The 14173-nt window shown below is 38.7% G+C and overlaps 4 protein-coding genes across 4 annotated transcripts; all 4 read right to left on the bottom strand.

The window, feature by feature from the left end:
• Positions 1–2658: 2658 nt before the first annotated feature.
• On the bottom strand, positions 2659–5026 carry LOC149596248 (uncharacterized). Its single transcript, XM_089861411.1, has 2 exons — positions 3957–5026; positions 2659–3400 (listed from the first exon to the last, which is right to left on the bottom strand). Exons 1-2 carry the CDS (start codon positions 5024–5026, stop codon positions 2659–2661), a joined length of 1812 nt encoding a protein of 603 aa, XP_089717537.1.
• Positions 5027–5099: 73 nt separating this feature from the next.
• Positions 5100–6803, bottom strand: LOC149596247 (uncharacterized). Its single transcript, XM_089861410.1, has one exon. The coding sequence runs from the start codon at positions 6801–6803 to the stop codon at positions 5100–5102; it is 1704 nt and encodes a 567-aa protein (XP_089717536.1).
• Positions 6804–6881: 78 nt separating this feature from the next.
• On the bottom strand, positions 6882–8528 carry LOC149596246 (uncharacterized). The gene has a single exon (XM_089861409.1). It carries the CDS (start codon positions 8526–8528, stop codon positions 6882–6884), a length of 1647 nt encoding a protein of 548 aa, XP_089717535.1.
• Positions 8529–10998: 2470 nt separating this feature from the next.
• Positions 10999–13425, bottom strand: LOC149596245 (uncharacterized). The gene is made up of 4 exons (XM_089861408.1): positions 13275–13425; positions 12782–13222; positions 11932–12706; positions 10999–11764 (listed from the first exon to the last, which is right to left on the bottom strand). The coding sequence occupies exons 1-4, from the start codon at positions 13423–13425 to the stop codon at positions 10999–11001; spliced, it is 2133 nt and encodes a 710-aa protein (XP_089717534.1).
• Between the last annotated feature and the right edge of the window lie 748 nt (positions 13426–14173).

Genomic DNA, 14173 nt, shown 5'->3' with positions numbered 1-14173 from the left:
TCTAGCTTAATTACCTGCCATCGGTATTCTAGCTTATTTACCTGCCATCGGTATTCTAGCTTAATTACCTGCCATCGGTATTCTAGCTTAATTACCTGCCATCGGTATTCTAGCTTAATTACCTGTCATCGGTATTCTAGCTTAATTACCTGCCATCGGTAATCTAGCTTAATTACCTGCCATTGGTATTCTAGCTTAATTACCAGTCGTCGGTACTCTAGCTTAATTACCAGTCGTCGGTAATCTAGCTTAATTACCAGTCGTCGGTAATCTTGCTTAATTACCAGTCGTCGGTAATCTTGCTTAATTACCAGTCGTCGGTAATCTAGCTTAATTACCAGTCGTCAGTAATCTAGCTTAATTACCAGTCGTCGGTAATCTAGCTTAATTTCCTGTCGTAGGTATTCTAGCTTAATTACCTGCCATCGGTATTCTAGCTTAATTACCTGCCATCGGTATTCTAGCTTAATTACCTGTCATCGGTATTCTAGCTTAATTACCTGCCATCGGTAATCTAGCTTAATTACCTGCCATCGGTATTCTAGCTTAATTACCAGTCGTCAGTAATCCAGCTTTGTTGTAATTCGAGTCGTCAGGGAAATTATTAGACGTTAGTTTAATTGTTAAAACTAGAAAATGAGGTAAATTTATTGAGCAAAAATTGGTTACATGTTTACAGCTCGGTGGCTAGTACAAGAGTGATATTTTTAGAGAGGGTCAAAGTAAAAAGTCCTCTCTTCTTTCAAAAAAAGGGGAGGCACTCCTATTTTTGCTTTGGTCCCATTGAACCGAATTCCCATTCGACAGAACGGCTTTTTTGTGGTGTCCCACTCGACCGAACGTAGCCAAAAGGTGCGATTTTATTATAGTCCCATTGGACCTTAATTCTATTGAACTGGAAGAAGACATACTGTGTGGTTTTGCATCAAATATATTTTTAATTTCACAACTTATTATTGTTAAAATAAATGTGAGTTGAAAATATATTACTGCACTTATTTTAACTACGTTTTAATTACGGCGAACCTCACCTACCCTAGCCTAACCTAACCTAACCAAACGTAACCTAACCTAACCTAAACCAACCCAACCTTGTTTGGAGGTAAAAAGATTATTTATATGAGCATTAAAAGCCCGCCTCTTACCACGAAAAATTTATTAGCAATAATAGAAATATTTTGGAAAAGATGTCAGATAATTAATTGGAGAATATTTTGGAAAAGGTGGCAGCTTATTAACAGGAGAATATTTTGGAAAAGGTGGCAGCTAATCAATAGGAAAATCTTTTGGAAAAGGTGGCAGCTAATTAATAGGAGAATATTTTAGAAAAGGTGGTAGCTAATTAAAAGGAGAATATTTTGGAAAATGTGGCAGCTAATTAGTAGGAGAATGTTTTGGAAAAGGTTGCAGCTAACTAATAGGAGAATATTTTGGAAAAGGTGGCAGCTAATTAATAGGAGAATGTTTTGGAAAAGGTGGTAGCTTATTAAAAGGAGAATATTTTGGAAAAGGTGGCAGCTTATTAACAGGAGAATATTTTGGAAAAGGTGGCAGCTAATTAATAGGAGAATATTTTAGAAAAGGTGGTAGCTAATTAAAAGGAGAATATTTTGGAAAATGTGGCAGCTAATTAGTAGGAGAATGTTTTGGAAAAGGTTGCAGCTAACTAATAGGAGAATATTTTGGAAAAGGTGGCAGCTAATTAATAGGAGAATGTTTGGAAAAGGTGGTAGCTTATTAAAAGGAGAATATTTTGGAAAATGTGGCAGCTAATTAGTAGAGGAATGTTTTGGAAAAGGTTGCAGCTAATTAATAGGAGAATATTTTGGAAAAGGTGGCAGCTAATTAATAGGAAAATCTTTTTGAAAAGGTGGCAGCTAATTAATAGGAGAATGTTTTGGAAAAGGTGGTAGCTAATTAAAAGGAGCATATTTTGGAAAAGGTGTCAACGAATTATTGGAAACAAACCAAACCTAACCTAACCTAACCTAACCCACCCGAAACCAAAATATTAAAATTTTAATTTAAAACTTAAAGACATTGATGGAACTACCATTAAGACTGTACTTCAATTTCAAGTACAATTTGTTTATTAATTCTATATATCTCTTGCCTTGAAAGGAATGAAAGTGAGCGTTTTAATTAGTATCACGAAACATTTACTTTTAATATTATTAACATACCTTTCGGAGATTCGAACCAATAACCTATCGCTTCGCAGTCCAACATCGTATCCACTACACCACCGAATCGCTGACGGCTACAGTGTTTCAAGTTATATTCATGTATTTTTTACGGGCATATTCGGACGATTGGGATTTCGGTCCATCGGGAATATAGCCATTGGGCTGGAAATCTAAAATCATTGCGGGATATTCGGTCGAATGGGATTTCGGTCCATTGGGAATTCTGTTGAAAGGAACGATACCCTATTTTTAGGTAAAAGTATTCGAAAAAGGTTAACAAGCGCGAACTTTTAGGGTTAGATAGTGATCTAAAAAAAGGGGAATGGCTCCATACTGGGTGGTCGGTTTATCAGTTCAATAACAAAAACAAGTCGTCGCGTGCGATACCTTCAAACTAAACAAGTCGTCGCGATACATAAAAGTAAACAAATCTCAACATCATCCCCGCGCAATGACATTGTCATTCATGTTTCTAGTCATTAACTTCTAAGTTGCAAAGCAACTGAACTGGCCTTTTTATGATGTTTCCGTTCGTGGTTTTTAACGAGCATGATCTAATGAGACCATCACGTCCTCGAAATACTTCAGTTATTTTTCCCATCTTCCACATGGATCTTGGCCTAACATCTTCTGTGATTAAAACCACGTCATTCACTTCGAATTCTTTGGTTCCCTTAACGAACTGACTGCGATGGGCTGAACGCAACTCAAGTAGATACTCCTTCCTCCATCTTCTCCAAAAGGAGTCTAATAGAGTCTGTCTATAGAGCAGTCTTTTCTTCAAGTCGTTTTTCTTGAGTTGAACTTTCGTAAAGGTTCTCGGTGGTAGTAACGTGACCTTTCTTCCGGTAAGAAAGTCCGAGGGAGCTAACGGAACTGGTTCGTCCTTGTCATTCATGACGTAAGAGAGGGGGCGGGAGTTCAAAACGGCTTCTGTCTCACTTAGAGTAGTTTGGAACTCTTCGAAGCTTAAAGAAGATTTTCCCAAATTTTTACGCAATGCCGTCTTCACTGTTCTAACAAGCCTTTCCCAGTATCCACCCCACCAACTGGCTCTTTCAATTATGTAGGTCCACTTTATTCCTTCTTGACCAACATAATTTTGTACGGGTGGTTCTTTAGTTAGCTTAAACAATTCTTCCAAATCCTTCTCGGCCCTTTTAAAGGTCTTTGCGTTATCTGATTGAATTTCAGAGCAGTCTACAGTAGCGTCGCTAGGGTTTGAAATTTGGGGGGGGCTAAATCTGGGCAAACTAGTTATTATAAGAACTTAATAAAAAAAATTGCATAATGGGTTCATTGGATAATGTGTAGACCTTTAACACTACGTAAATTTTGTGTCAACGTGAAATTATTCGTATTTTAAAGATATACAGCCCTTTATTGATAAAACGGAACCGATTATGAAGGATTTTCACTCGTCTTAAGTTTATTTTTAGTTTTGGTTAGCTTTTAGTCCACACTTTTGGGACTCCCTTCGAAAGAACATGAAACATTTTACTTGTCTCCATCTGTTCTTTTCTTCAAAATTGTACTGTTTGATATTGAAATTCATCTCTGCAGAGATCAAACTTAACGAATCCATCATTATAATTTTTTATGCTGAATTTTAGGATGCTAACAGCAATTTTTTGGTAGGGTTTACGGATTTTTTTGGGGGGGCTAACTTTGGAATTTGGGGGGGCTATAGCCCCCCCAAAAAAGGCCTAGCGACGCCACTGAGAGCAGATTCCTCTTCTCGCAAAAAATCTTCTTAGGGCTAGGAGAAACTTGTCTGTCGTCAAGTCGGTAACGAGTTCTAGGTGAATAGCCCTTGTTGTATTACAGGTGAATAGAGCTATGTAAGCCTTCTTTGATTCTTTTTCAATTTCGACGTAAACTGGGCCCGCGAAGTCAATCCCTGTGACGTCAAATGGTCTTGATTCTAGCATTTTTTCTTTAGGCAAAGGTGCTGTAGCTATAATAGGAGGCTTGGCGTTATACATTTTGCATGTCATGCATTTCTTTAGAATAGATTTGGCCACTTGACGACCTCTAATCACCCAAAATGTTTCTCTAAGATGAGTTAAAGTTGCAGATAGACCTCCATGCATTGATTTCTCGTGGTGATACAAGATCTGTAGTTTTGCGAAATAATGTTTCTCTGGAATTATATAGGGATGTCTTTCGGCATAAGAGAATTCTGCTAATTTTAATCTTCCACCAACTCTTAGTGCTCCCTCTTCGTCAAGGAATGGAGAGAGGTCGTAGAGTATGGATTCTTTCGGTACAATTTTCTTAGCTTCAAGAATCTTCAATTCAGGACCGAAAGCTTCGGCTTGTGATCGCTTGATCCAATACAACTCGGCCTTTCTAAGTTCATCACTATCGAGTGATATTTCTTTCTTCTTTTGATTTCCTTTCTTGCAGTTTTCTATAAATCTCATAATCCAAGCAGTAATGCGAATTACCCGCGAAAGTTTGCTCTTGTCTTCAAGGTTGAAAAGAGGCTCGTTGATTTCCATGACGCATGGACTTTGAATTATTTCATCAAATTTCGGTCGGAGTTCTTCGTTGACGATTTCAAAGTTTTCTATTACTTCTGATGGCTTCGGTAATTCAACTTCTGTTCTTAAGAATTCTGGACCAGTCCACCAACTCGTATTTTGGAGTAGGTCCTGTAACTTCATTCCTCTAGTTAGGAAATCTGCCGGATTGTACCTTCCGGGGCAATGTTTCCAAGTGCTTGGTTCAGAGCCTTGCTGAATTTCACGAACTCGGTTCGCTACAAAAGGTTTCCATCTATTGGCGCTCCCTTGAATCCAATTCAGGGTGATGGTTGAATCAGTCCAATAAAACATTCTTGGGTTAAGTTTGGAAAAGTATTCTTTAGTGTGGTTCATTAAGCGAACAGCAATCACCGCTCCCATTAATTCAAGGCGTGGTAGCGTTATCTTCTTCCAGGGGTGCTACTCGTGTTTTGCTGGTTACGAGTATCGTTCGGATCTTTTCGTTCTTCGTTTTAAATCTTAGGTAGAGAGCAGCTCCGTAAGCCTTCTCACTGCTGTCAGAGAAACAATGTAGTTCTACGTTCTTTATGATTCCGTTTTCAGCTTCTTCAAAGTAATATCTTGGAATGTATACCTCATTTAAGGCAGGTAGTTCTTCACACCACTTGTTCCATTTCTCTTGGATATCTGAAGGTAGACTCTCATCCCAGTCTGTACCTCTTTCCCAGATTTCTTGGAAAAAGCATTTTACGCGAATGATAATAGGGGCCAAATATCCAACAGGGTCGAATATTCTTGAAGAAGCCTTTAATACAAATCTTTTCGTGTCCTTTCTTTCTTCAAGGAAATTAAGAAGATCCGTAGCGTCAAACTGGATGACATCTTGTTCAGGGTTCCATTTTATTCCCAAAACCTTCAATAGAGAAAATCCATCTTGATGCTCTGTTAATTCTTCCTTTTCTTTCATTGTTTCATCCCAATTTTCTCTTAATTCGCGAGAATTAGTCTTCCATTTGCGGAGATTCATGTTGGCTTCCATCATAATTTCTTTAGAGTCCCGTGTAATTTCAAGGGCCTTTCTCACATCATCTTCACCCCCAGTCAAATCGTCTACATACAGAAAATGTAACAAGAGCTCGTAGACCTCAGGGTGCGTGTTCTTGTACTTTTCAATATGATGTCTAATTGTTGCAGCGAGGAGAAAGGGACTTGGAGAAACGCCAAATAAGACTCTCGTCATTCTCAAAACCAATGGCTCAGTTGCTTCTTGGGGGTTTTCTGTCCAAAGAAATCTGACCACGTCTCTATCCGATTCCGCCAGGCTAACTTGCAAAAATGCCTTTTCGATGTCGGCAGTGAAAGCAACCTTTTTCATCCTGAATGTGATCAACTGCTTCAATAGATCCGTGTTCATGGTTGGACCGGTATAGAGACATTCATTAAGAGAGGGGTGTCCTTCTTCTTTCGCAGAACCGTCAAATACTACTCTTAATTTCGTACTCGTTCTTTGCTTGTCAATGATTGGATGATGCGGCAAGTAGAATACTTTGTTTGTGGAACCTGGCATCAATACCTTCTCGGCGATTCCTTGTCTTAGATAATCGTTTATGACCTTCGAATATTCTAAGTATAGCTCTGGATTCTTAATGAATCTTTTCTTCAAACTTTCGAAACGCTTTCTGGCATTGCCATAACTTGTTGAGGAAAGTTCCTTTTCTTCTCTCCACGGGAGGTTTACCTCGTACCGATTATTTTCAAACTTGATTGTAGATTTAAATAATTCGATTGCTTTCCCTTCTTCAGTGGAGTCCAGCGAATCTGTCTGATCAGATATTCCAATCGCGTCTAGTTCCCATAATTTTTTCAACTGTTGTGAAGCTAATTCTTCTTCGGTCTCTAGAGACGTAACAGAAAGAACTGTTACGGAATTAACGGCAATCTCTTCATCCGAGCCTTCAGAAAATCCGTGGACAGTCCATCCAAAAATTGTTTCTACCGCTGCTAGTCTTTGTGTTAAAAATTCCATTCTTCCGGTGACTACCTTCCAATAATATTCGCTTCCTATGAGAAGATCTATTTCTTTCGATTCTAAATTTTCGTCCGCCAATTTTAATCCTCGATTGTTCATTTCTTCTTGTAGTATTAAGCTAGGAATTTGCAGCGTACAAGAGCATAGCTTAGGAGATTCTAGGGCTTCTATTGTTAATTACATTTCTGTTTCGAGGTCCTTTAAGGTTAACCTGACTCGTCTTCGTTTAACTATAGTAGGAATGGTCGATTCAAAGGCGAATATTTTCACGTTTTCTATTCCCATAGTTGGCAGGTTCAATTTTCTTGAAACGTCTTCGCGTATAAACGTACGCTGGCTACCGTCATCAAGAAAAAGTCGAATATTCATGGATGAATCTTCATGAATAGCAAGAACACCTGCAGTTTTCAGGTAAACCACTTCTTCCCTTCCTTCTCGAGCGAGAGGGGCGCAGTTTTGGCTTATTGTTTGTTCTGCTTCCCTCTCCTTGCCTTTGTCCGGAAACTTCATTTCACAAACCGAGACTTCGTGTCTCTTTTGACATAGTGGACAGCTCAATTCGGCCTTACAATCTCTCGCTCTATGTCTGTACTGCATGCATATAAAGCAACGTGCTTTTCTTCTCAAAATATCCTTTCGTTCTGTAGCGCTGTATGACGTACAATCCGTGGTCTTGTGGGTAGTTTTTCCACAAAAAATGCATTCCAGTTCTTGATTTACCTCTACATCCTTGGAGGCGTTTACGTGTAGCACCGCTGCGGTAGGTATTTTCATCCTTGGCGCGTTTTCTTGTTTGAAATTTCTGGCTTTAAAACGATCCTGGTGACTGTTTTGGGGAAACTGGGGTTTCTTGGGTTGCAAACTTTTCCATGATCCTGTCAGAATAGCGTGCCTTTCTTTTCCTTCTATTTCTTGTCTAACAAATTCCAGAATTTCTTCTCCCACATAATCATCATCATCTGGATGTTTTCTATCAAATTCGTAAGACATTTCATCGGGTATAAGGGTTCTTAACAGCGGCATGAACATGACGTCATACGAGCTTAGCGGAACCCCCATAGTTTCTAGACTACGAATTTGAACTTCTATCCGATCGTACAATTTCCTGAGTCCCTTAATATCATTCATATCCTTGACTGGGTTTTCACTCAAGAGATTTTTCATGTGAGCATTCTTGATAATCCTTGTTCTCCCAAATCTATTCTTGAGTTTATCTACTGCTTTCTTATAATTAGCAGAGGTTAAGGAGAAACCAGCTATTGAGCCTGCGGCTTCTCCTCCAACGTATGACCTTAAGTATCCAAACTTAGTGACGTCATCTTCTGCAGTGTTGTGGATGGCCATTTCAAATTGGGACCAAAATCCATTCCACTGACTTGGATCTCCCATAAATTTTTCAATAACCAATTTAGGTAGCTTAATGGATGGGGTTCTTCTTTCTTGACTATGAACGGAACCGTTTCCATTTGCGGAAGGGTTGATCGATGCATAATCAAGTGTAGGAAGTCTTCTACTTTCTATAAATTCAGTCAATAAACATTTTACTCTTACTATTCCTTCTCTGTAATTTTCAGCATTTTCCATTTCCTGGTTCAAGGTTTCTTCGTCTTCGGATAAGTTTATAATTTCTTCGTCTAATCCGAATAACAGTTTTTCTTTAGCACTTAACTGTTCATAGTGAACCTTCATGTTGGAAACTGTGGTCGATGGTGAATTTACTTCTCTTTCTATCTTGTTAATTAGCGTTGTGGTCATTCGTCTTAAAGTGGTTCTCTTTTGTTTCATCATTCGTAATCCAGTATCGTCGTCTATTTCGTCTGCCATGTCGTCGATTCTTCTAGCGTAATTTCACAATCACCTTAATTGTTCCTTGTAATTTCAGTCTTTTCGTCTTTCTTCGTTTCGGGTCGTTTCGGGAACAATAAAGTTTTCATCGGGAAATTTCACTCATTTTAATTAAATCTAACTATTATCTAAAGGTCCCTGGTTCGATCCCGGGTTTCGGCACCATGTTGTAATTCGAGTCGTCAGGGAAATTATTAGACGTTAGTTTAATTGTTAAAACTAGAAAATGAGGTAAATTTATTGAGCAAAAATTGGTTACATGTTTACAGCTCGGTGGCTAGTACAAGAGTGATATTTTTAGAGAGGGTCAAAGTAAAAAGTCCTCTCTTCTTTCAAAAAAGGGGGAGGCACTCCTATTTTTAGGTAAAAGTATTCGAAAAAGGTTAACAAGCGCGAACTTTTAGGGTTAGATAGTGATCTAAAAAAAGGGGAATGGCTCCATACTGGGTGGTCGGTTTATCAGTTCAATAAAGTCGTCGCGTGCGATACCTTCAAACTAAACAAGTCGTCGCGATACATAAAAGTAAACAAATCTCAACAAGCTTAATTACCAGTCGTCGGGAATCTAGCTTAATTACCTGCCATCGGTAATCTAGCTTAATTACCTGCCATCGGTATTCTAGCTTAATTACCTGCCATCGGTAATCTAGCTTAATTGGCTGCCATCGGTAATCTAGCTTAATTACCAGTCGTCAGTAATCTAGCTTAATTACCAGTCGTCGCTGATCTAGCTTAATTACCAGTCGTCGCTGATCTAGCTTAATTACCAGTCGTCGGTAATCTAGCTTAATTACCAGTCGTCAGTAATCTAGCTTAATTACCAGTCGTCGGTAATCTAGCTTAATTACCAGTCGTCGGTAATCTAGCTTAATTTCCTGTCGTAGGTAATCTAGCTTAATTACCTGCCATCGGTAATCTAGCTTAATTACCTGCCATCGGTATTCTAGCTTAATTACCTGCCATCGGTATTCTAGCTTAATTACCTGCCATCGGTATTCTAGCTTAATTACCTGCCATCGGTATTCTAGCTTAATTACCTGTCATCGGTATTCTAGCTTAATTACCTGCCATCGGTAATCTAGCTTAATTACCTGCCATCGGTATTCTAGCTTAATTACCAGTCGTCGGTAATCTAGCTTAATTACCAGTCGTCGGTAATCTAGCTTAATTACCAGTCGTCGGTAATCTTGCTTAATTACCAGTCGTCGGTAATCTAGCTTAATTACCAGTCGTCGTTAATCTAGCTTAATTACCAGTCGTAGGTAATCTAGCTTAATTTCCTGTCGTAGGTAATCTAGCTTAATTACCTGCCATCGGTAATCTAGCTTAATTACCTGCCATCGGTATTCTAGCTTAATTACCTGCCATCGGTATTCTAGCTTAATTACCTGCCATCGGTATTCTAGCTTAATTACCTGCCATCGGTATTCTAGCTTAATTTCCTGTCATCGGTATTCTAGCTTAATTACCTGCCATCGGTAATCTAGCTTAATTACCTGCCATCGGTATTCTAGCTTAATTACCAGTCGTCGGTAATCTAGCTTAATTACCAGTCGTCGGTAATCTAGCTTAATTACCAGTCGTCGGTAATCTTGCTTAATTACCAGTCGTCGGTAATCTAGCTTAATTACCAGTCGTCGGTAATCTAGCTTAATTACCAGTCGTCCGTAATCGAGCTTAATTTCCTGTCGTAGGTAATCTAGCTTAATTTCCAGTCGTCGGTAATCTAGCTTAATTTCCAGTCGCCGGTAATCTAGCTTAATTTCCAGTCGTCGGTAATCTAGCTTAATTTCCAGTCGTAGGTAATCTAGCTTAATTACCTGTCGTAGGTTATCTTTTTAACTTAATATACATGTGTGGGGTCCTTTTCCAACTTAACTTGTTAGCTAACACAAGCTTAGGTTCTCTTGTTTTTTTACCACTACGAAAATTGGACCAAATAGCCTTAACCGTGCTAACATCATAAACTGACTATTATCCATGCTTAAATAACGCAGATTGGGGTAATTTTGAAAATTTAAAATTAAACATACTTAAACTTAAAATTAATCAATGAAAGCTGGAAAGCACAAATATTAAATATGAGGCTTTCGTTTAAAACCGTTTTCAAATCAAACAAACGTATAGTTATATCATGACGGCTACCACAAGATGGTTATCTGTAAAATATTTTCCCATGTTATTTCTATGGGAAAATTTCGAGGTTTTCGTCAAAATCTATGATTATTTTTATGGAAATGAAAACCACCCTTAGCAACTTTATTTTTTATAAAATAAACTATTAAATGCATCTCTTTGAAATTTTAACCACATATTTACGGCCCGAATTGTAGTTCTGTGGAATTTTTTCAAAGCAGTTAATACGATACAAAAAAAGTTATAATCAATCAAAAAACCATCCTTATACATTAAAGTCGGTATGAAGTCTTATCTAAGAGAGCTACCGCTCTCATAGAATTATGTTAGTGATTTTTTCTGTTGCGGGGTCGTAAATATTCATTGAGTAATTTTTCGCACCAGCGCTTCCAAACTCACAAATATAGGCGTCTTTGCCGTATAGCTCTAACTCATTCTTTAACTCACCAAGATAATCTCCTGTCGGGAGAATAGGGGCTCCATCTGGCGAGAGGTAGATAAGGCTATCGGTATCCATATAGAAACAGAGATCACCTACCATCTCAAGATGTTTTAAGAGATGAAGGCGTGCCATAGTTGTTGTATAACAGGCTATGACGACATTAGTGTGTTTATGAGCGATTTCGTTTTCCACAATGTCGGCTGATTTGACTAAGATGGTATTGTCGTTTAAAGTCAAGACACTTTTTACTTCTTTATCGGGGTTCAGAAGTAGTTCGTATAGAGTCTTGGCATCTTTTATGATATCTGTGGAGGCGTGTCTAGTGTTTTGTCCAAACTTCCCCCAAAACGAGTAAAGCATAAGCTTACTCAGGCATCTCAACCCCTCGTTCTTTTCTATTTTACCTATATCCAGATCTATCCCTTCAACTTCTTTGTAGTTCCTGACATAGTTTTCTTTGTCCTCCTGGGTGACGCAATCTGCAGGAAAACCGCTAGCCAGATTTTTATACTCAAGGAAGGCGTTTACATAACCTTTAAAAATACCGCCTTGTTTAGTTTCGGTGTTGTATTGTGTTATTTTGTAGGACCAGGCCTCGTACATGCGTGTTATTTTGTACCCTCGTTCTACAGCGTATCTTAATTCATCGGTAACCCAGGAACCCCGCAGTTCTCTCTGATCAGGTGTGTGGGTGCAGTCAACTTGAAATTGAGTTTTCCAACAGGTGTAGCATAGAGGGAAGGTGAGCTTACCATTTATCCTCGCAGGTAAAACAGGATGTATCAGGTTTTGGGCCGGAAGTACGTCGCATTTGAGGAGTCCATCAAAAAGACGAAGATATCGGGGAAATTGTCTAAAATAATTTGAGGATGGCCAATAGGAACTTTTCCAGTTTTGTTGACGAATGGGTATAAACTCGTGAAATCGACGTAGTGCATTTTTTCTGTTCCTGTTGTTTTATGGTACAGTTTGTTGGCGCAGCAGCGACCTCCAAAGAAAGCACCTCGGGGGTTCAGTCGTTTGGATGTTTTAACGCGAACATCGCTACGTTTTAAAAAGTTGTTTATTTCGGGGTTATTTGCTTTGTCTTGTTGCCAATCGCATTCCCATTTGACATTCACTTTGTAGTGGAGGGCTTCTAGTTTGGAGATTTTCTTCTCAGTTTTTGCGTATCTTGTATTTAGAGTCTGTGTGGGGTCGCCGTGTAAAATCATGTTTCTATTTATAGGGAAGTGAACCTTACAACCGTGATAATAACATCCCATGTATTCGAAAACTTCTTTGTTTGTGGGGCAATAACCATCTACCTTTAGGGTCTGGATTTTAACCTCCTTACCTCTAAAAGAAGATTGAATGGGAATATTTCTCTCGTGAGACGTCCATTCTAACCATTCAATAGCGCCGAAAGATTGATTTTCGCCAAGTCTGTAGTAGTTTGTTGGGATGATACTAATTGTGTTGGATTTGAGATAATTTTTTCGATAGACATAGGAACAGACACCAGGTTGGGTAACTGAGCCGCAACTAAATGGGTCTACGCTCGTAACTATAAGTAGGAGGGACCGAAAAGTTAAACATCCTAAAAATAGGAGTAGAGTGTCGTTTTCACAATAATAATAAAGCTCATTTAAAAAATTAAAGCCTTTCTCCTTACCGACTTCTGAGTTGTGCCATTTCATGAAGGTGTCCAAGTTTTTCCTGGTAAAGTACTGACAACCATAGGCTTCTGTAGGTGGTAAAGTGGTCTCCAATACGTAGTTAGTCTCCTCCTGTCTATCAATATCGAACTCGTGATCAACTACATTGAAAAGGAAATGAGGAAAGTAACCTTTGGCAGCATTAGGGAGACCGAAAGTAAATGGAAACTTAGATAAAGCGACGGGGATAAAATTGTACGAGTCAAGGAATAAAATATCAGAAAGTTTCATTTCTAAAATCCGAGTTCCGTTAATTTTCAGAGTTTCGGGGACAAATTTCTCGTCACGATTAATTATTTCCCTAATTAATAGTTGGTTGTCATAATTGCTCCCAAAATGCGATAATACGATAACTTTCTTCACGTCGAATAAGCTGAGTAAGTAGTCTCGGAAGGCAGCTATGGGTTTGCCACCAGTGAAACGTGGGTTTGCGAGGTCCAAATTGATTACATTTGATGCAATTAAAATCGAGTGATGTTTCGTCAATGCAGTCTTCGCAGACAGAAATGCTAACGCATAAGATAGCTTGATGTTCGTAGGCACCCAGCTTTTCCTGACATTTTTTCGTTTGTATGCATTCAACGTCGAAGAAAATGTACATTAGTTCGGGTAAATTACGGCGTGGTTTTTCGGGGGGATAACGCTGGGGGTTTTATCCTTGATCACCTGAATGAAACATAAATGGTCGCTGGGTTGATGTTTCCCGCAAACATGACAAAACATTTCACCACAGGTGTGCCTAGTAGTACGTTTTCCGAAATCGATTGTTTTAAAGCAGTTTTTACAATGGTAAAGCCGCTCACAAAGGGCTTTTTTACCTCTCCGAGTGACGTCTGGGTGTGTCTATGAGTGTGTATGTTTGTGGTTTGCTTTGCTTGTGCAGGTTATATAAACGAAAAGACCTTTTTAGCTAGGTGCGGTAAGACCTTAATATACCCCAACTGTTGGGTAATCTCGAATATTGCCATAGTGAGTTAGAAAACATGAATGCCGTACTACATTAGTACATACTAACACGCCCTCACCACACCTGGCTAATACGAAAATCTTTTTACGTGACCTGTTATATTTAAACACCGTGTTTAATTGTCACTCATTACGAATGCAATCGGCACTTGGATTGGCCATTGCAACTTGTGATTTATTAACGACGTCGTAAAATACATTTCATTTCCTCTGTGGTGGTTTGAATAGTGACCATACTTTCTATTTAATTTCTTGGAGGCCTTGGGAATTTTGAAAAATTTTCTTGAACGAGATGGAACAAGTTTCATTAAATTTCTGATGATTATAATTAAAATGTTAGGTTTTGACATATCTTAGAGTGTAACGTCTCCATTCTAAGTCAA

The sequence above is a fragment of the Phalangium opilio genome, unplaced genomic scaffold (genome assembly GCF_054372755.1).
Source record: "Phalangium opilio isolate 3A_F unplaced genomic scaffold, DU_Popi_V2 ptg000390l_1, whole genome shotgun sequence".
Taxonomy (NCBI): domain Eukaryota; kingdom Metazoa; phylum Arthropoda; class Arachnida; order Opiliones; family Phalangiidae; genus Phalangium; species Phalangium opilio.
Note: the sequence above shows the minus strand (reverse complement) of the source record. Positions and strands in the feature narration are given on the sequence as shown.

Coding starts and splice junctions, on each gene's coding strand:
- LOC149596248 (XM_089861411.1), bottom strand. CDS start 5,026: ATGTTTTATTGGACTGATTCAACCATCACCCTGAATTGGATTCAAGGG. Junction 3,401..3,956: donor ACCGACTTGACGACAGACAA/GTTTCTCCTAGC, acceptor TTCAAACCCTAG/CGACGCTACTGTAGACTGCT.
- LOC149596245 (XM_089861408.1), bottom strand. CDS start 13,425: ATGTACATTTTCTTCGACGTTGAATGCATACAAACGAAAAAATGTCAG. Junction 12,707..12,781: donor ATGGCACAACTCAGAAGTCG/GTAAGGAGAAAG, acceptor TCCTATTTTTAG/GATGTTTAACTTTTCGGTCC. Junction 11,765..11,931: donor ATGGACTCCTCAAATGCGAC/GTACTTCCGGCC, acceptor CGATGAATTAAG/ATACGCTGTAGAACGAGGGT.
- LOC149596247 (XM_089861410.1), bottom strand. CDS start 6,803: ATGAACAATCGAGGATTAAAATTGGCGGACGAAAATTTAGAATCGAAA.
- LOC149596246 (XM_089861409.1), bottom strand. CDS start 8,528: ATGGCAGACGAAATAGACGACGATACTGGATTACGAATGATGAAACAA.